Source organism: Heloderma suspectum, chromosome 1 (genome assembly GCF_057233095.1).
Source record: "Heloderma suspectum isolate Gila_16-S chromosome 1, 16-S_ref, whole genome shotgun sequence".
In the NCBI taxonomy this organism is placed as follows: domain Eukaryota; kingdom Metazoa; phylum Chordata; class Lepidosauria; order Squamata; family Helodermatidae; genus Heloderma; species Heloderma suspectum.
In genome coordinates this window covers 353,400,121-353,422,251 of record NC_139458.1, presented here as the reverse complement: position 1 = coordinate 353,422,251, position 22,131 = coordinate 353,400,121, and the positions used below count along the sequence as shown (strand labels likewise).

General features: G+C 42.0%; 1 protein-coding gene across 1 annotated transcript in view; it reads right to left on the bottom strand.

Moving 5' to 3' along the window:
* The window catches only part of TULP4 (TUB like protein 4), a 120,261-nt gene that overhangs the window by 26,175 nt on the left and 71,955 nt on the right, over positions 1 to 22,131 (bottom strand). The window contains exons 4-9 of the mRNA XM_084827924.1: positions 19,034 to 19,214; positions 14,009 to 14,143; positions 12,113 to 12,279; positions 11,041 to 11,265; positions 8,984 to 9,218; positions 7,978 to 8,122 (exon numbers count right to left, since the gene is read on the bottom strand). Of these exons, the coding sequence (XP_084684050.1) occupies positions 7,978 to 8,122; positions 8,984 to 9,218; positions 11,041 to 11,265; positions 12,113 to 12,279; positions 14,009 to 14,143; positions 19,034 to 19,214 (1,088 nt within the window). The remainder of the gene's footprint in view (positions 1 to 7,977; positions 8,123 to 8,983; positions 9,219 to 11,040; positions 11,266 to 12,112; positions 12,280 to 14,008; positions 14,144 to 19,033; positions 19,215 to 22,131) is intronic.

Here is a 22,131-nt window from a genome sequence, read left to right as displayed (position 1 = left end):
GGCATGCTTGCTTACACAATATTGGGTTTCTTACAGCTTTAAACCCCTTCATGGATCACTGCCTTGTTGTGGCGAAGGGGCTTGCGTAACTCAGTGAAGCCATAAGCTATGCCGTGCAGGGCCACCCAAGACAGACAGGTCATGGCGGAGAGTTCTGACAAAATGTGGTCCACTGGAGAAGGAAATGGCAACCCACTCCAGTATTCTTGCCAAGAAAACCCCATGGAACGTATCACAAGGCTAAAAGAGATGACGCCGGAAGATGAGCCCCTCAGGTCGGAAGGTGTCCAATATACTACTGGGGAAGAGCAGAGGGTATTTCCAAGTAGCGCCAGAAAGAGTGAAGCGGCTGGGCCAAAGCCAAAAGGACACTCAGCTATGGATGTGTCTGGTGGTGAAAAGAAAATCCGATGCTGTAAAGAACAATATTGTTTAGGAACCTGGAATGTCAGATCAATGAATCAAGGTAAGCTGGAGGTGTTCAAACATGAGATGGCAAGATTGAACATCAACATCTTGGGAATCAGTGAACTAAAATGGACAGGCATGGGTGAATTTAATTCAGGTGACCATCATATCTACTATTGCAGGCAAGAATCCCTTAAAAGAAATGGAGTAGCACTCATAGTCAACAAAAGGGTGGGAAAAGCAGTACTGGGGTACAATCTTAAAAATGATAGAATGATCTCAGTACGAATCCAAGGCAAACCATTCAACATCACAGTAATTCAAGTCTATGCCCCAACCACTGATGCCGAAGAAGCTGAGGTTGATGGGTTCTATGAAGACCTACAACACCTTCTAGAACTAACACCCAAAAAAGATGTCCTCTTCATCATACGGGATTGGAATGCTAAAGTAGGAAGTCGAGAATCACCAGGATAACAGGCAGGCATGGCCTTGGTGTACAAAATGAAGCAGGACAAAAGCTAATAGAGTTTTGCCAAGAGAACATGCTGATCATAGCAAACACTCTTTTCCAACAGCACAAGAGATGACTCTACACATGGACATCACCAGATGGTCAATATCGAAATCAGATTGATTATGTCCTTTGCAGTCAAAGATAGAGAAGCTCTATACAGTCAGTCAAAACAAGACCTGGAGCTGACTGTGGCTCAGATCATGAGCTTCTTGTTGCAAAATTTCAGCTTAAATTGAAGAACGTAGGGAAAACCACTAAACCATTCAGGTATGACCTAAATCATATCCCTTATGAATATACAGTGGAGGTGAGGAATAGATTTCAGGGATTAGACCTGATAGACAGAGTGCCTGAGGAACTATGGATGGAGGTCCGTAACATTGTTCAGGAGGCAGCAACTCAATCCATCCTAAAGAAAAAGAAATGCAAGAAAGCCAAGTGGCTGTCTGATGAGGCTTTACAAGTAGCTCACGAAAGAAGGGAAGCGAAAAGCAAGGGAGAAAGGGGAAGATATATCCAACTGAATGCAGAGTTCCAGAGAATAGCCAGGAGAGACAAGAAGGCCTTCTTAAATGAACAATGCAAAGAAATTGAGGAAAACAACAGAATGGGAAAGACTAGAGATCTCTTCAAGAAAATTGGAGATCTCAAGGGAACGTTTTGTGCAAAGACGGGCATGATAAAGGACAAAGAAGGCAGGGACCTAACAGATGCAGATGAGATTAAGAAGAGGTGGCAAGAATACACAGAAGAACTATACAGGAAAGATCTGAATGTCCCTGATAGCCATGAGAGTGCGGTCACTGAACTTGAGCCGGACATCCTCGAGAGTGAAGTCAAGTGGGCCTTAGGAAGCATTAGTAACAACAAAGCTAGCGGAGATGACAGTATTCCAGCTGAGCTATTTAAAATCCTAAAAGATGATGCTGTTAAAGTGCTGCATTCAATATGCCAACAAATTTGGAAAACTCAACAATGGCCGCAAGACTGGAAAAGGTCAGTTTACATTCCAATTCCAAAGAAGGGCAACGCCAAAGAGTGTTCAAACTACTGCACAATTGCGCTCATTTCACATGCCAGCAAGGTGATGCTCAAAATCCTACAAGCTAGGCTTCAGCAGTATGCGAACCAAGAACTACCGGAAGTACAAGCTGGGTTTCGAAGAGGCAGAGGAACTAGAGATCAAATCGCCAACATTCGCTGCATCATGGAGAAAGCAAGAGAATTCCAGAAAAACATCTATTTCTGCTTCATTGACTACGCTAAAGCCTTGGATTGTGTGGATCACAACAAAATGTGGCAAATTCTTAAAGTGATGGGAATACCAGACCACCTTACCTGTCTGCTGAGAAACCTGTACGAGGGTCAAGAAGCAACAGTAAGAACCAGACATGGAACAACCGAGTGGTTCAAAATTGGGAAAGGAGTAAGACAAGGCTGCATATTGTCACCCTGCTTATTTAACTTATATGCAGAGTACATCATGAGAAATGCCGGGTTGGATGAATCAGAGGTCGGAATTAAGATTGCTGGGAGAATTATCAACAACCTCCGATATGCAGACAATACCACCCTAATGGCAGAAAGCGAAGAGGATCTAAAGAGCCTCTTGTTGAGGGTGAAAGAGGAGAGTGCAAAAGCTGGTTTGAAACTCAACATTAAAAATACTAAGATCATGGCATCTGGCCCTATCACTTCCTGGCATATAGAAGGGGAAGAAATGGAAGCAGTGACAGATTTTACTTTCTTGGGCTCCAAGATCACCGCAGACGGTGACTGTAGCCATGAAATTAAAAGACGCTTGCTCCTTGGGAGGAAAGCTATGGCAAACCTAGACAGCATAGTAAGAAGCAGAGACATCACCTTGCCGACAAAGGTCCGTCTAATCAAAGCTACGGTTTTCCCAGTAGTAATGTATGGCTGTGAGAGCTGGACTATAAGGAAGGCTGAGCGCCGAAGAATTGATGCTTTCGAACTGTGGTGCTGGAGAAGACTCTTACGAGTGCCCTGGACTGCAAGGAGGTCAAATCAGTCCATCCTAAAGGAAATCAAGCCTGAGTGCTCATTGGAAGGACAGATACTGAAGCTGAAGCTCTAATATTTTGGCCACCTAATGCGAAGAGAAAACTCTCTGGAAAAGACCCTGATGCTGGGAAAGACCGAAGGCAAAAGGAGAAGGGGACAGCAGAGGATGAGATGGCTAGATAGCATCACCAATGCAATGAAGATGAACTTGAGCACGCTCCGGGAGAGAGCGCAGGACAGGAAGGCCTGGCGTGCTATGGTCCATGGGGTCACGAAGTGTCAGACACGACTAAACGACTGAACAACAACAACAACAGCTTTAAAAGGCACTGAATTCTTTATTTTTTAAATAGGAAGGTTAGAAATCAGCATAAAATATTTTCATGGTGGGGGCTCTGTAGTTGTTGTCCTGAGGCAAGATTTGAAATTTGCAAGTGTTAACTGAGGAATTAAGGCAATCAGAGCACAATGGCTGGCCAGAAAGTTTAGGCAATAAGTCTGCATCTCCTCTTGAGTTGTGCAAGGCATTAATATCCTATGGGATCTGTTCTTCTGCCCTTCTCCAAAAAAACACAGTCCCCATCCAGATTCAGGCCACATTTTCCCAGATCAGCAGAATTTTGGGGTATTGCATAACACTCTTATTTTGAGTAAATCAAATATTCTATCATCTTCTGAATTCTTCATGGGTACAATTTTATTCTTCATTCCATGATTTCTGACCCTATTGGCTAATAATTTGGACCCTTTCCCATCAAATTCATAATATTTTTGTTTAAGGTATAACAAGTTAATCATTGTCTTATTTGTATCTAATTCATCCAATTCTTTGCGTTTTTCTTCTAATTCTTTCCTGATTTTGATTGAGCCGTACTGTCTGTATCTATCAGTAAGTTTTTGAATGTCTAAATTCAAGCTTGCTGTTTGCATTCTCCTTTGTTTTATTATTCTTTTGCATTCTTGTATGCATATTCCACGGATTACAACTTTTAGTGTTTCCCTTCTGAGTGTGGAGGAAATGCCTTCCAATGTGTTCTCTTTTATATACAGTTCTAAATTTTCCTGTATTTTTTTCCTACTTGATTCACTTGCTAATAAGGTTGGATGGAGTTTCCATGTCAGTAAAAGTATCTCTTTAGATCCCTCAGTTAATTGTACGTTGAGTGTAGCATGATCTGTGACCTTAATTATATTAATTGTAGTGTTACCCACATTAGATAATTCTCCTTCTGATATTAGGATAGCATCAATTCTTGAGTAAGTATCATGCACTTTTTACTAAAAAATATAACTATAGTCCTTTGGATTACATTCTCCCCACATTTCCCTTACCCCTATGCTTCTGAAATATCCTGAAAGCTTTCTTTGCATTTTCTTGTTTTACAAGTTGTCTTGATGGATTTAGTGTACCTTTTTCTTTATTCTCCAGTTTTCTGGGATCTACCCCCTGGAGATTCCAATTCAGGTCTCCCCTTACTATAGTTGTCACAGTAGAAAACTTTCTCAGCTTATTTAGTGTGTTGTTTATAAAGTTAAGTTGCACTGCATTTGGTGCATATATTGAAGCTAAAGTATATATTCTATTTTGGTTCAATTTCCCTTCTATGAAGATATAGAGACCTCTAATGTCTCTTTTAATTTTTTGTAACTGAAAATCATATCAGATGGGATTAAATTAGCTACGCCCAGTGCTTTATTACTTCCTGTCACATAGAATTGTTTATCTCATTTTTTTTTGTAGGCATGAAAGTATCTCTAAAAGTTATTTTATGTGTTTCTTGTAAGAAAATAATATTTGCATTCGTCTCTTTTAGTAATATCTGTAATCTATTTCATTTTATTATTGTCCCTCCTCCTTTGATATTCAAGGTACTTATTTGTAACTCAGTTATATTATCGTTTATATTTCTAGTACTCATATGTATTTAACCATCAAATATAAATTATTTTGCAGCTTAAACAACAGCAAAACTACTGAAACCATCAGAGAACAGTCCCACAACTCCCTCCTCCCCCTCTCTCCCTGGATTCTTCTGCCGCATTTACCCAACATGTGCTGCTAGACCCCTTAGGAATAGCTTTTCCCCTGAACCTCCTGTTTTAACACAGGAGAGTTCTTCCTGGGTGATCATATCTCACCCAGGTTTTCTCTTTTTAAAGCTTTCCTAATATGAGCTTACAGTGGGCAAGATATACAGTGCTGTTAGATATTAACAATGGTTATATCTGAGTCTTTCATGAGACATCCTCAATTTTTAAAGTATAAAGTTTCATAAAAAAATGACTTTTTTCTTTCTCATCTGAACTTAATTGGATTAAGTATGATGTTACTTACAAGTCCCTCTGCTAGTACACAGTCCTCTTAGACTTTTTTAGGAGTTTATTTCTTCTTATACTGAATTATTCTTTGTGGTCTTGCTGGTTGTAACTCCTCTCCTCTATCAGGTTCTGTTGGTTTTTTTCTCAGTGTTTTCTGCCTTTGAGCTAACTCCCATTCCTCATGTCCCATACTCCTGCATCCTCCTCTCAAGATTCTTTTTGGTTCAAGTTCTATAGGTAAGTCTATTTTCAGGGCTTTGAATGTCTTGGCCATTTCTTTTAAAGTCATTGCCACATAATGGCCGCCATTATGATTAATTGTAATGCTGAAAGGAAAGCCCCACCGGTCACTTTCTTGTAGCTTCTAGTAAGTGGCAAAACTCCTGTCACTTTTAAAAAGTTTCTGGAGCAAGGTCTGGCAAGATTAAGACAGGCTTTCCATTAAATTGTATGTCTTTTGCAGATTTTATGTTTTGCATAAATTCTTCTTTCTTTGTATATCTTGCAAAGCAGATTATTATATCATGAGGGCTGTCAGCATTTATACTTTTTGGTCTCAATGCCAATGTTCCCCAGTTTCAGCTGATTCGATCAGTCCTCATATTCCACATTAATACATCTGCTCCAGTTTTCTGCTTGTTCTAATTTAATCTTAATCTGAATATTTTCTTGTTGTAATTGTTCAGTTTTATTCTTTGCTGCAGCAGCAAGATTAAATGCTTCTGAGGCTGTACTTTCAACTGGCTCTACTCTAGCATTTGTGTCTTCCAATTTTTGTTCCAAAATATCTTTCCAGTTTTCTAACATTTCTTCTTTAAACTTTGTAAATAGGGAAGCCAGTTCAGCTCTCCACTGTAGCAGTTTCTCTGCTGGGAATCCATTTGTAGTTTTCTGCTGGCTGGGAGCCATCTTGCAAGGTTGTTTTATTTCTTCTTCTGGTAGGCCTGCTTCTTTAACTGTAGTTTTAAAGAAGTCCAGTATTTCTTTTTTCTTCCAAGTTCAGCTGTACTTACCAGTTTGCTGTTTAAGCCTTCTATTTGTGATACGTTTAGATTTAGAAATCCAATTTTTTTTTAGTCATTTTCTTGTTTATTTTTGAGGAGCTCACACAACCCACATTTTCTTCTTGCTCACATGTCCCAGCCCCACACAGATCAATACACAGAACCTATAGGCCATAACATTCCATAAGTAGAGACCAAAAAAGTGCTTATAGCACAAATTACTCAAAGAAGGGAGGCAAGCAGAAGGGGAAAGAAAACCCCTTGTAGTGCCACTAGCAAATGAGGCAATCAGTTACCCAAAATATGAGCAAAAAAGGGGAAAGAGAGATCAAATTAAAAGATGACCATACATTTAGTTTATATATATATATATATACACACACACATGAAATACACACATAACACAATCTTGAAGTAATATTTTCTTTGTGTCTTTGTATCTGATGCCCTTAAGGCTGCCAAAAATAGCAAGAAAACATATGGGCAGCATCTAGTGAAACCTCACAAACCAGCAAGTAGCTGCAAGATGCAATTTGTCAAGGGATGGCACTTCAGCACCCTGGACAGCTTTTCTTCACTGTTCCTTGCCCACAGTACTCACCTTTAGCCCAAATCATCAGAGTCTCCCTCATTTCCAACGTGCCTGCCAATTATTCCAAATTCTTTGAAACCAAGTCTTGGAATTTGGACAAAGTTTGCAAAACAAGTCAATGAATGAACATTTTAGTAGGCTGTGTTATTGTGGTCACAGAAACTGGGGTGGGCATTGTTGTTTTTGGTGCACATGCAAGTAGAATATAGAATTCTGCTTAAAACACTGGCTGGAAGGAAACAGAGAACTTGACAAGTATCCTGTTCTGTTATATGCTTCATCAAACATCTGAAACTGTCCATCATCAGAGACAGGACACTAGGACTAGCTTATTCAGTTTTATGAATAGGGGCTTTGTATTGGCTGAATGAGCCTTTGATAACGAACACAGAGAATATGTCTGTATTATTCATAGAATCATAGAATAGTAGGGTTGGAAGGGGCCTATAAGACCACTGAGTCCAACCCCCTGCTCAATGCAGGAATCCAAGTCAGAGCATCCCTGACAAGTGGCTGTCCAACCTCGTCTTGAATGCCTCCAGTGTGGGGGAGCCCACCACCTCCCTAGGGAATTGGTTCCATTGTCATATTGCTCTAACAGTCAGGAAGTTTTTCCTGATGTTCAGCCAGAATCTGGCTTCCTGCAACTTGAGCCAGATTAAGATTCCATATCCTGCACTCTGCAGTGATCGAGAAGAGATCCTGGCCTTCCTCTCTGTGACAACCTTTCAAGTATTTGAAGAGCGCTAAATAAACAGTACACGCTAGTATTGCAAGTGTGGCCACACCATAGAGTCATTCCTGGCAACATGGCGAGGGGAGACTCTGTGTTTGGCATCAGGGCTTGGCTGTTACTACCTACCTTGCCGCACCCTCAGCCCTTTTGATTTGTGTGAATGTGCTTGTGCTGTCCTGTAGCTCATCACAGCAGAATTCTAAAGGTCTTATGTTTCACAGCAAAACCCTAAAATTTCTCAAGCAGCCCATTTCCTATGCACTATATAAGAATGTTTCCCTTCATTCTAACTGTATAGGATGCCCTCTTGGCATAATAAAAATTCAAAGACCCAAAGAAAAGGAAGATGGGTTTTTTAAAAGGCCGAAGTGATTACCTGGGAAGTTTGGGTGATTTGCTTGCTCGAGTGATTTTGGGAGACTTTTTTGCAGCCCAGTCATCACTCAGTTCAATATCACTGGAGTCAGAACAGTTGCAGCTGTCAATCATGGTAGAAATCAAACTGTTTCCATAGATTTCATCTGTCAACACAGGCCCCACAGACACAAACAAAAGAAAAAGGGGAAAAAAAGAATCATTTCAGAAACCACATCCCAATTACAACTGCCAATCATCTCTAGGATATCCTACAAGCAGTAGCTGAGATACAACTACTGCAAGGAGCACTGGGTATTCTTTGAAACTAATGCAGAATCAGCAACAGCATGAAATCAATCAAGTGGTGCTCAATTATGGTAGCTGCCCGGTATCTCTCCAAAAGTGAAAAATGTCTACAGCTAATTAGAGACTTTTTCCTCTGCCATCGGGACACAGAATATTATAATGTATTACAATGTAGGAGATAACTTGAAGTATGTCTGCTATCTTAAGTCTAGTTCAAAATGGTTAATAGGAAGAAAAAGAAAGGAGTATTGCCATTGGTTCTTTGGTGGATTCACCTGTTTTGTGGATTAACAGGTATACATTTGTACTGTTGTATTGTTACATTGTGATTTTAATGCGTTCATATTTTATATTGTTTTATTCTGCATTTTTTGGTTTTAATTTTTGTGAACCGCTCAGAGAGCTTCGGCTATTGGGTGTTATAGAAATGAAATAAATAAAATAAAAATACATTTCTGCATCTCAGTTCACTGATTTGTTCCAGGAACAGGAGCTCCAATGTACACCTGAGGATCCACCACCTAGAATGACTCATTTCCATAGAGAACAGAACTGCAGGCATATTTATTTACACATGAATATCAGGTCTCTATAACAAGATTAATAATGTTTGCTCAATAAATCCATGTGCACTTTTGAACATGTTTCAATCTCTGCCTCAAACTACCCAGAACCTGAATCTAGAAACGAGTATCAACAGCCCACCCAAAGCTCTGTACCTGCTTTTCCGTCTGTCTTCGGATCCATGATGACAAACTCAGGCCGCAGTTTGCTAATTCGGCGTCCTTTCAAGATAGGCACCAGACCCCCCAAGTATTCCAAATACAGTGTATAGCAGGGCCCTCCAACCTCTGGGTCATCTTCTGTCCTCTTCATTGTGCAGTGAAGCCTTTCATTGCCAGATGTTGGGTAGCTAACAAAATCTCTCATGTTGTTGGGGTCTGGGATAGGAGGCTGGGTTAAATATGGGGGTGGGGGAATACAAGTCACACAAGTCGTTCTCTGTCCGTTTAAAGTCTTTACAGTGATGGAAGGCCAGTCCAATGTTATTCTGAATCTTGTACATAATAAAAACTAGCACAGTTTAACCAACTGATCTGCTCTGTTGTCCAGAACTCTTTGCTGTGCGCTTCTGATTTGTTTTATTTTATTTATTTATTATATTTATATCCCACCTTTCTTCCATCATGGAACTCAAGGTGGCTACATGTGGTTCCCAGGTGGTCTCCCCTCCATGCACTGACCAGACCCAAACCTGCTTAGCTTCAGCAAGGTGGCTGCCTCATGTGCCTTCAGACCATGCCGTTTGACTTTTGTTGCCTCTTGATTTTTGTTTAAGACGGCAGTGGTATATGCACTGTTTAAAAAAAACAACAGGTGTGCAAAATAAAGCTAGTTATATTTTAAACAAGAAGTAACCACTTTGTGGCTAGAAGCTGAACAGGTATGATGCACCAGAACTGCACAGAAGCCCCCACACCACTGACTTAAGCCTGCTGCCCATGCAGAAGTATAAAGAAGATGACAGTAGCGTTGCTTCAGGGAATCAGGCTTCTCAAGAAGAGCCAAGTTCCTATAAGAGCCAAGTGCAGCTGGAAAAATGCTTTGTGATCCTGTAGTGAGTTTCATTTGTTTATATACAATAGTGATATAGGTCCCCCTAGAAACGTTTTAGAGCTTGTTCCTGGAGCTTCAAATCCAGGCTCATTCACAAACATTCACAGACCCAGTTCTTTGCAAAGCTTTTTCTACCCCAAAGCAGTCACATCCATCCCTGGATACACATTTGCTTGAATAATGTAATATGTGAACCATCTGATCGTGAATATAGATGGTCGTAATAGCAGCAGATGGAAAAAGTTGCTGCTGGCTGTATTTGTGATTGACTGGTTTTATTAATGTGTATCCATACATCGTGCACATGTCTGAAGGCAGTCAGAGCTGCTTACCTGTACAAGAACACCTAATTTGTGAACCAGCCCTTACTAGATGGCCTCCATCAGGTTGCCATGTATTGTTCTTCGAAGTGGACATCAACATCCTCTCCCTGCAAGCTGTTTTGTACATTTACACTGCAATCCTATGAAAGTCTACACAAAAGTCCCAATGAATTCAGTGAGACCTCAGGTAAGTCTGTGCAGGATTGCAGCCTTCATACGCAACATGAATTTATTTATTTATTTATTTATTTATTTATTTATTGTCTTAATCGGCCATCTGGCTGGTCACCCGGCCACTCTGGGTGATGTACAACAATACAAACAGTTTAAAACAATAAAATTACATATTAAAACACTGTATTTCTAAAATTTCCCTACCCCACCCCAAATGCCTGCCTGAACAACCATGTTTTCAATGCGTGGCGGAAGCTCATTAAAGAGGGGGCATGGTGGCGTTCTCTAGGAAGAGAGTTCCACAGAGTGGGGGCCACCACAGAGAAGGCCCTCTCCCTTGTCCTCACCAGCCTAGCTGTCCTGGCTGATGGGACAGAGAGAAGGCCATCCGAGGCTGATCTTGTTGAGTGGCCTGTCTGGTGTTGCTGGAGGCGCTCCTTAAGATAGGCTGGGCCAGAACCGTAAAGGGTTTTAAAGGTCAAAACCAACACCCTGAATTTTGCCTGGAAAACAATTGGTAACCAGTGCAACTCCTTTGTGATTAATGAAACATTCCCTACTTGTGTATTTTATGCCTTCACTTCTGCCAGTTGTTTAACGCCATCTGTACTTCTTTTCCTTTGTTCACTATTTAAGGCAGAATTATCACCCTAGCTGGTTACCTTGATTGTTGGTGTAAAGGCAGTGGTGAGGTATGAGCAGAGCCGGGGAGGCAGGGTCAGTTTACTGATGTCTTTGTCATCCCGCAAGGAGCTAGCAATGGTTTGTTGGCACAGGAGCTGCAAGCTGGACACTCTGTGCTCCACTCTGACAACATAGAGGGCAGGACCAGAAGCCATGAGCAGACGTGAGTCCCTGTGACCCCAGCAGATTGAGATGATGGGGCGCTGTGTGAGAAATAAATATTTCAGATGTTTTCCTCTCAGTGAAACGTATTTAAATACCTTTTTATAGCATGTATTTCACTGGCCACATCACATAGTTTTGAAACACCTTAATTAAAGGTAATGCCTCAGGGCTGATCTACAAGTTCAAGTGGTAGAGTCTCCAAGGACTATATCACTTCAGATTGTATTACCCTTCCAATTGCTAGGACAGGATATTAGTTTACTGATGGAGGAGGAAGACGTGTTGTTCTTTCAATATTTTCTCCATTACTTTTCATTCTTTAAAGGTAAAGGTGTCCCCAACCAGTCGTGTCCGACCCTAGGGTGCGGTGCTCATCCCCGTTTCTAAGCCGAAGAGCCAGTGCTGTCCGAAGACGCTTCCGTGGTCATGTGGCCGGCATGACTGAACACCGAGGTGCATGGAACGCTGTTACCTTTACCGCCGAGGCGGTACCTATTTATCTACTTGCAATTTCTTGCTTTCGAACTGCTAGGTTGGCAGAAGCTGGGACTGAAGACAGGAGCTCACTCCGTCACGCAGCACTTGGGTCTCGAACTGCTGACCTGCCGACCTTCCAGTCTGCAGTTCAGCGTCTTAACCACTAAGCCACCACGGTCCCTTTCATTCTTTACTGAACATTATTAGTGTCATTGCAAGTGAAAGCAAAATTAATTTGTTGTGTGCAGTGTTACACAGAAAATTAAAACAAATTACAGTGGGCCTGACCTACTATGCAAGCTTCCCCCATATATATTAGGAATACATAGGTCATGCCAGTCTTTTCTTTTGGTGGGATAGTTTCATTTCTTTTCTTGCTGCATTAATATACTTCAGCATATCCCTTACCTGTACAGGTGTCTCCAGGGTATAGATATGTTCTCCATGAACATTGTAGAACTTGACCAGTGCACTTTTCAGAAAGGAAGCACTGCTAAGTTCAGCTAGTTGGCTTAGTTTTTCCATGCCTGCTACAGCCAGCAAGTCTCCCTGTGTGCACCACTGTGCCACTACATCTGAAATCACAACGGGATGGAGGCTCATTTTTCAATGTCTCACATAGGGCTGATCCTAGTCACATATACTTACTCTTACCTAAGTCTCATGGGCTTCTTATGAACCTTCCACACAAATACACTTAAGATGGCAACCATTAATTATGAAATAAATGAAATGGTACATAATACAGTACATTAAAAAGAGCTAATGTCCAGGAACACTTATTCATGATGTGATGTCATCACACCATGCATTTTCCAAATCCCTGCTCCATTTCACTTCCTGGTAGGGATGGGAAAATGCATGGCACAATGAGTGTGTCTTAATGTTGTGGGAGGGGAGGGAAAAAGAACTTGACACAGGGCTGTCATTTTGGTGACAACCCTGTACACACCTTGTTGTTCTAGCCTAACAATATGAAGTTCTTGCAGTATGTAAATACAGACTCAAATTTGTAATGGAGGGACAATCCTATGGCCGCTAGACAGCAGCTAGTCGGCCACAGAATATGCTATTATCCAGGAGCCTGTGCTCCAAGGTCGGTTCCCGGAGAACCGACCTCCCTCCACTTCCGTGCTGCCTCCGAGGCAGCGTGGAACAGCCCCGTTCTCCGCACTCACAAGAGGAGTGTGGAGCAGCCGGAAAGAGGCATGGCTGGGGGAGTTCTGGGGCAGGGAGAGCGTAGCTGCCTGTACAACAAATCCAATGCGTCGTACAGCACCCTCCTTCCCTGCTCCATGCTCCTGTAGCTAGACAGCCGCAATCAGCTCTCTAGCATAAAAAGCAGGGCAGGAGGAACGCAGAGGGAACGATCCCCTCCGTGCTTCTGCTGCCTTGCTTTGGATAAGTGGTCAACTCCGAGTTCGGAGGTAGCCATCTATCTAGATAGGATTGTGCCCTACAGTACTTAAAATACATAGCAATGGACATCAGCAAAGAGTCCTTCCTTAACTAAACTTTATTATAGGCAACATCCATTCCATGTGTTTGTATCTTAAGAAGGATATTGTTTTTCACATTCAGCACAATAGATCTGCCCATGTTAAGCGTATATCAGGAATGACAATGATTCTTCTCAACAGGAGTTTTTCCTGAGTACAAAAGCACTTGATGCCAGATGCCTCTAAAGGAGGTTGCATCTTCAAAAGTATAGTTCAACAGACCTAAGGCTTAATCAGTGTGTCCTTAACGTAAAAACCCACCAGTTAAAATGTTGCGTCCACTGATCAAAATTGGCTGCTATTGATCTACTATGGCCTCAACCAATTTAAGCTTGCAGCTCTACTTTAAGCCCTTTGAAACAATGCTTCAAATTAAAATAACTGCAGAGCCCAACATTCTTCTGGCTTCAGTTTCCTTCAGGTTTCACAAAACCCTTTAAGGCAGTGGTAATGCCTCTACTAAGTCATACAATGTAGTCACACAATGACTACAATTAGTCATTGTATAAAGCTGGAGGTTATTCTGGAAAGGAGATTATTTTCACTTGCTACAGTGAGTGCTAGAGAATATAAAGCAAGCTATCAGTTTATTTCAAAAAGGAATTCCATAGTTGAGTTTTGCTTCTTCCTTTTTTCCTTTTTTTTTTTTTTAACCAGTAGATGTCACTGCTGTTAGCAGAAATCACTGCAGAGGGATGCTGAGCTTCAAGAAACAGATGCTGAACTATTCATGCAAAAGCAATCACAATGTAAAGCGGAAGAGAAACTGGGAGGAGGCAGGCAGGAAGACTTCTCCTTTTCGTACCTTTCAACCCTGAGCGGATGATGGTAGGAGACAAGTCGTCATAGTTGTTCATTAAGCTAATGTCTCCTGATGTGAAGCTGACAGTGAGTAGTGGTTTGGTGTTCTGAACCAGGACTGGATATGCAGCTGGACCATCTGCAAGCAGGAAGGAGGGGGAATATTTTAGGAAGAAAAGCAGAATTTGAAGCCAAGTTTCCAGCTCATCACCAACTGTCGGTGTTATCAGATGTGACACTGACTGGATGCTTTTCCACCACACCCTTGGACTGTTAAGGAACAAATCCCATCCTCATTCCACAGTGAGTGGGATAGTCTGTACTGTAATGTCAACACCACAACTCTAATGTTGGGTCCTCAATGATTCTGTGAAGCCCAACCTTTCTTTACACCCACAGGAGACTCAATCCAGAGTTGCCCCTGTATGCACTCATTGGGGATTCTTACTTCATTTCTTGCTACCCAAGATCCAAAAGAAAGTTTGCCGCACTTTTATACAAAGTAGGCTGCTTGGCAGGAGACTCTCTGTATATGCACCTTCCCCAGGGTGGCTGCAAAACCCTCCATGGTTTCTCCCTCACTGGTCCAGGTACATGTGAAGACTTCTGTCCATGTGGTTTGGCTACCCACTAGTTTGCAAACTGTGCCAGCAACAGGCCTTCCAGGGCACTGCATGTTGTTTGCATAGCTTGGGAACATGCCAGCAAGCACCACATGAGTGCAACTCTTTACATGTACCTGGACCAGCAGAAGGACAAGCATGCTAACTTGGGCCAGTGTAGGAGAAAGCAGGGGGGCAGTGTCAACCTTGCTGGGAAAGGCAAGGGCAAAGGGGTCTTCATAGTAAAGGTCTGGTATGCCTATACCCCACCCCACCCGGATATCTAAATATGTCCAACTTCAATAGGGATGGCCAACCGGCAGCCTGTGGGTGAGATCTGGACCTTCAAGCATCTTTATAAACCCTTGTGGCCTTATGAAGTTCTAGTCAATGCAGGGTTAAAAAAACTGCTCACACCTTTCACTTGTAAGGAAAAGAAGCACGGATATGTTCATTTAATATAAAGCTGATCGTACTGCCAACTCATTCCCATTCTGGAATGGCAAAGGACTATTGCTAATCTGTCTCTCAAGGAAATCTTATAAGGAACACATTCATCTCTCAGTCCTCCAGACTGATGACCCCATAGTAGTGGAGCATGGGTGCTCCGTGCGTGCTCTCACTGCTAGGCAATGCTGACCTTACCACAGAACTTGACCATGCATGAGAAACTAGGATGGAGAGGGCTCTGAGAGCACAACAGTTGGCTATCCCTGTTCTAAGCCAAGACACAAGAGGGCCTTGTTTCTATGAGACTCTTCTCTCTTTGTATTTAATTTTTCAGCTACCTACAGCACCATCTGTAGCCTTCACTATTTTAATTCTTTGTTTTTTATGCAACTAGTTTTGACAGAAGGTACTGCTGTCCCAAGAGAAAGACGCTCCCAGGACACCAGCTAAATGTACCCTTGCTAATCCACACAGGTTACACTGGGTTAGGAACTAAACCAAATGCTGTCATTCGTGTGAATATTTCTTAAAATGAGACAACTGAAATACAGGGGAATTGTGCTGTGGATGTGGATGTGAAAACCAATGCCTCATAATCAGTGTGATTTTACAGATAAGTACAATTCAATCAAGCCCCTCCTACTCATCTAGGTGAGTCAAAGGCATGACTCCTTTGAAAGGTTTCTGAGGAACATGCAATACTTCATAAGAACACATCATATTAGAATAATCATTAGAGGTAAACTTGTACCAAGCTCACGCACTCCTGACTGACTCAGCAGCATTTACACATTTGCTTATTTTACTCATCTAAAGGGATTCATCAGACGTTACAAATTTCCCTCACAGAACTGCAAATCAATCTCATAACAAACATAAAATCACAATTTTCATAAATCAGGATATACACTGATGAAGGAAAACTGCAACAGTGGAAGCATCCCTCCTATGGACTCATCCAGCGATGTTATGAATATATGATTTTATATGCCCAAAATTAAAATCACATATTTGCTCTAGCAGAAAAACAGCCCAAATAAACAAACAGGTATGCTGCTCCCTGTCCTGCTGAGTGGCAGTGGCGGTGGCAGGGAGATTTTGCTTCCACATCCTTTCAGCATGAGATGGTGGAATGAGCAAGGCCTGGGCCTTGGGAAAGGGGCAACCTGCCCCAAAGAGCCCCACATGGTTGAGGCTATTTAGGATGGCTATGTCCCTTCCAGAAACAGTATTGAGGTTGCCCATCCACCTTCAGGAAGTACAAGATTAACTGGTTGCCTATTGGGGGCTAAGCACGAGGTTTGGAGCATTCACTCCTTGTTTGCCCATTGCAGAGGAGTTGTTTTTGCCTACTCAGCACTGTCAGGTGGGGTGGCAGCACATTTTAAAGTCTATTTGGCTTTCTTTTCCATTCAGATAACTAGGCCACAACTGGTAGGTTCACTGCAGCAGTAGGAGAGAAGGATCTAGGCTAAACTGGTGAGCACTCTTGAGCCTTCTGGGTGGCAAAGGGTGCCTACTGAAACCAGCCTCTCACAGCTTGAAGGGACCTAGGTTAAGAGGCACCTTGGGCAAAGGCTTACTGGCACTGGAGGAAGGGCTGAAGGTGCTGACAGAATCTCCTTGGACATATTTAAGGTGTGTGGCCAAGAAAGAATAAGCAACTGTTGCTGTAACTGATCCATTCCTTGAAGCCAGGGTGGGGTTGCCTCAGCAAGGCTGGCAGTAGCAAATGTTCTCTCTCAGCTCCTTTGATAAACAGGATACCTGCAATGAGGCCTGAAGGCTGGCAGTTAAATAGTATCCACGCTGCAGATTGGCCTTTGCAATCAATAGAGTTGTGGCCCTTTTCCACATTTGTTGTCCTATGTCTTTCTTGATATGGAGGTGGGGGGAATAGTTGGATCTGAGTGTAGGGGAAGAAGTGATGATGTGAGTTAAGGCAACTGTTCAATGCAGTTTCAGACTAACAATTGCCTAGGCCTGTGCTTTTGACTGGGGAAGTGTCAAATTAAGCAGACTGTGCATTTGATGCACAAGTACAAGGCACAACAACGATTTGGGAAATGTAAAAGTCATGTCAATATGAAAACCATATATCCATATTTGCTCATGTTCCGAACATTCAATGCCACTGTTTGAGACAGTGGAAATATCTGCAATAATAGGAAGATTTCCCAAAAATTGAAAGTGATGAATTATTTTCTTCAATAATCTATTCCACAACTGCAAACTTGATAATGTAAAATGGTGATGTGGGGCAGTAGCCTTCTTCCACTGTTCCCCAGCAAGTAGCATTCAGTGGCATGCTTCCATACAACCATCATGACTAATATTGATGGATAGCCTATTGATGAACGATAGATAAATCATTCATGGATTTATCTAATCCCCTTTTAATGCCATCTGAGTTGGTAGCCATCACCAAAACTTGTGAGAATGTATTCTATACTTTCTGTGCTACCACCCTACTGCTCTTCACTATATGTCAATCTATTGTTCTCCACTCATCTGACTCGCCTAGGAGATCTAAAGAAACAGAAAACCTTTTGTCTCTTTATGAAGATGAAGCTTATTATGAAAGCACAGTGTGAATCCTGAAGATATGTCAAGGGAATAACGTTCATGCAATACATTATTTTCAGTTTGCTGAGCTCCCATAAGATGTTTGTAGGAAGTTTCTTAACTGAAAACAAAGTTCTGAAAAATGTTTCCTTCATAAGTCTGGATCTGAAATGATTGCAGAGTAAGGCTTGAATCTGTGAGGTCAATTCTGACACATCTTTGTTTTATGCAGATTTTCATTTTTATCAACTTTGCATCTATTTTCATGTTCATTGGATATTCTTTCTGTTGTTGTTGTTGTTGTTGTTGTTCAGTCGTTCAGTCGTGTCTGACTCTTCATGACCCCATGGACCATAGCACGCCAGGCCTTCCTGTCCTGCGCTCTCTCCCGGAGCGTGCTCAAGTTCATCTTCATTGGATCGGTGATGCTATCTAGCCATCTCATCCTCTGCCGTCCCCTTCTCCTTTTGCCTTCAGTCTTTCCCAGCATCAGGGTCTTTTCCAGAGAGTTTTCTCTTCGCATTAGATGGCCAAAATATTTGCGCTTCAGCTTCAGTATCTGTCCTTCCAATGAGCACTCAGGCTTGATTTCCTTTAGGATGGACTGATTTGACCTCCTTGCAGTCCAGGGGACTCGTAAGAGTCTTCTCCAGCACCACAGTTCGATCTTTCTGTTGTAGAAAATGTTTAAAGTGGTCCATTCTTTCTTGCTTCTTGCTTCATTATTAAGCGCAGTGTCTTTAATATGGAGTTTATTCCTTTATCTAGGGGCAGCAGATCCTTCAGTAGAAGGAAAACCTGTTCACTCATCATCCTGTTGATTACATAATATGCAAATTAACCACTGTTGAACTTCCCTAAGATCTGAACATCTTTGCTCCACATCTGGTCTGCCTTGTTTTCTTCTTTCTGTGATAGAGGATCATACAACTGAATGCACTACAAACACACACACACACCCTCATAGAAAACTAAATGTGAGGGACAAGGGTTCTAGGCCAGCCTTCTCCTAAACATGCCAGTTTTGTAGCTGGAGCTAATGTTTTGGGGTGACATCCAGCATTGCATGAGTGGACTTCCAATTTCTCAGTTGAGCTTTCCCTTCCCTTTCTCCCCCCTGCAGTCCCCTGTACCTCTCTAAATCTCCTCTGGAGGGTCCCCAAATCCTCTAGAGCAGATTTGGAGGTGAGCAGGGGGCTACAGGGAAAGGGGGAATCGCCCTTCTTCCTGCTCTGCTGACAGAAGCCACACCAGGAAGCACCAGTTGGATTTCACCTGCTGTATGGAGGAGCACAGAAGCATGTGAGCCCCCATCTGCACTCTAAAGTGGTATAGTCAAGGTACACCCAGGTACATCCCAGTGAAAAGTAGGCCATAGACACATAATGAACCCAGAACTGAGGCAAAATGACCTTGTGGTGGGGAATAGTCATCTGAATCAGTGTCACTCTCACTACTGTCTTCCACCAAGAAGCTTGGATAGTTCCAGGACATGCTAAGGATGCCATCAGACTCATGAAGGAGAACATGTGCCAGCATTCGGCCATGGCAATCCATGACAATAACCTGACCATCTGCAGTGCCAAATAGGACCTGGAAAAAGAAGATAACACCATGGTTAGCAAGAATGTAAAGAAGATCCCATTTAAAAAAAACAGAATGTGAAAAAGACAGCTTTTGGTCATATTTCAAGCAATCTTCAGTCTGTGACATGTTGAACTGCCCACATTCACAAGGAATACAAGGCAAATCAAGCAGCTATTACAAGGAATGTCTTTATCAGACAGGAATAAATTCCTGACTCTAAAAATCCATAACCCCCACTAGACTCTCTCCTATAATCAAGAACAACAGTCACTGCTCCGCCACAGCTGCATCTCTTCCACAAATAAATTCTCTTAATGTCTTCGCTACTGAAGATTCTTCTTCATTCCTGTCCTTTCTCCTGTCTTTTCCCATAGAACCTGTTTCCTTCTCTCTCTCCCAATTCCCTGGTCCTTTCCACTCACCCGCTCTCCTGTCCACCCTATGGTCATGCTGTCACTAGGCCTCCCTCCCCGCTAACTTTCTACAAGAAAGGAGCTTTTGACTTGGTGATGCATTCAAATACATGCTTCTCCAAGCTGGAGTTTCAAGTGACATTGTCTGGTAAGGACTTACCATGGATTACTTCTGAATGGGTAGCACAGCTCTTAGGTTTTATGTGGCACATGATTATTTACTTAAATGCTAATACTATGAGTCAAATCAAGCATATAGTGGCTTAATCACAAATTTAGCACATTGGACAAAAGATATGGCAGCCAGCAACAATTTACAGATGGTTGTGGATTGTTAGGAAGATGGAATGTTCAACAAATGAGTAGCCAACCATCTAAGGGCAAGTAGATACCTGTCCCTGCAGCAAAACTGGCCAAAATCAATGTGAATCAATCAGGTGCAACTAGAGCATTATAATCCAGATGGAAAAGCAATGTTACAAGCTCAGCGGCAACAAATAAAGGAAAGTTTCCACCCACAATGTCAAATACAGAATGGATGAAGCAAGGCTTTTATGTTGTTTAAAATAGCAGCTAGCAGACAGCCAAGGTACATCATCTGAGATAAGAGAGATTGTAACCTACAGATATCTCCCCCTTGAGCATGTTTTGTTCCCCAGTGTATTGAACAAGCTATGGCTTGTACAGTCTGGTAGATTTTAGAAGGCATACAACATAATTTAGGAGGGGGCCAATGCATTAACAGTGTCACACCCAGAAAAGCAAACTCCCCTGTGATCCTACACATGTATACTTCCACTGCAGTTCCATTCTACTGACATTAATGGGCTCTCTTCACATGAACCTTTTTAGGACTGCTGTGCTAGTATTCATTTATACTACCAGTTGGAAACAGGAAACAAGAATATTAAAGAGGTTTGCTCAGTTTAAGGTAGGGATGGAAAATATGTGGGCCTCCAGATGTTGTTGGACTGCAATTCCCATCAGCCCAAGCCAGCACAGCCAATAGTGGGATGACAGGAGTTCCAGTCCAGCGACAACTGGAGTTGCATCATCATGATTTAAGGAAATGAATGGGACAGACCATGGCTTCCATCACATAGTGCTCAATAATTCCTGCAGTTAAAAAAACAAATCCAGCCATTGCTAAGAAATCATGGAGGATACATATAATTCTTATAAGAGATGTTTGTGTGGCAACTGCTTAACTAGCAGGACCAATGGATTATCAACAAATAATTCTGATACTATTAGCTTGACACCTATGTGTTCTCTTTTAGTGGCTTACTGGTTTTGACTGGTTGTTTTAATCTGATGTTTTAATGCTTCTTAACAGATGGGGAGGGTTATTTGTAGGTTGTTGTATTATATGTGATGCTTGGGAATCCATATGGATCAAAAAGGTGGGATAGTGCAATCCTATGCACACTTACCTGGGAGTAAGCCCCATTGAACACAGTGGGACTTACTTCTGAGTAAACATGCATAATATTGCGCTGTATGTCAATCAACCTTTGGAAAACAAGAGATAAATAAAGGCATTAGTTGGCATCAGTGCAACAGAGACAATTTCAGCATCTACATCTATGCCTTTTCTGAGTCATCTAAACCTACAAGGTCACTGACAACAGTATGTTATTCTTGTCTCTGTAGTATACTACAATCTGCATGCTTGCTGTACTGTAACTGGCCTTTCTCTGAGCACTGTACATTGGATATGTCTGTTCAAGCAAGGTTTCTACCTCCTCAGTATCTTGTCTGTTAAAGAAGAAATTTTGACTCATCAGAGGGTTTGAAGAACTTGCAGACAGCTGTATCGTCTAGATCAGTGATTCTCAAAACGCGAGGCAAGCCCCTCTTAAGGAGGCATAGTTGCTAGGGAAGATGGGGAAAACCCATTCAGGAAAAACACACAACACAGATGAAGAATATTTGCTCACAAACAAACTCTACTTGGGAAGCAGCATTCTGTGGAAAGGAGACAATGAGTAGTAACCACATCTGTTCTGTCAGAGATACAATGCCAAAAGGCTACATAGGAATCTCTGTTTGCTTCAGTTCACCCATCTGGCCATTTATTAGGATGCACAGGCCTAAAAGTTTCTTAACACTCTTTACCCACAACACTCTTATATTTATAAAGATAATTATTTTCATTATCCAGAGTAAAGGACCTATAAACTGATCCAAACACCAAGCATACCTTCAGTCAAGTTGGTAACTTCAGGCTGAGGCCGCAGGTGGATGTATTCCAAATCGGGAGCTAGAATGCAAGTTCTCTAGCTCCATGTCCCTAAGCAATCACTATTCCAAAGGCATTTTTTATTGCAGACCAAATACAGGCAGCTGGAGCAGTACATGAGCTACATAAATTCGAGTTCCCTTCCATTCTAAAAACCTTAGTTTAAAGGCAACTATCATAATACCCTCAAGTGAGAGAAGGAAATTAGAGCAGCACCAAATCTCTACCATGTTCGATTTTCAAGATGAAATATCTATTTCAAAGGGGC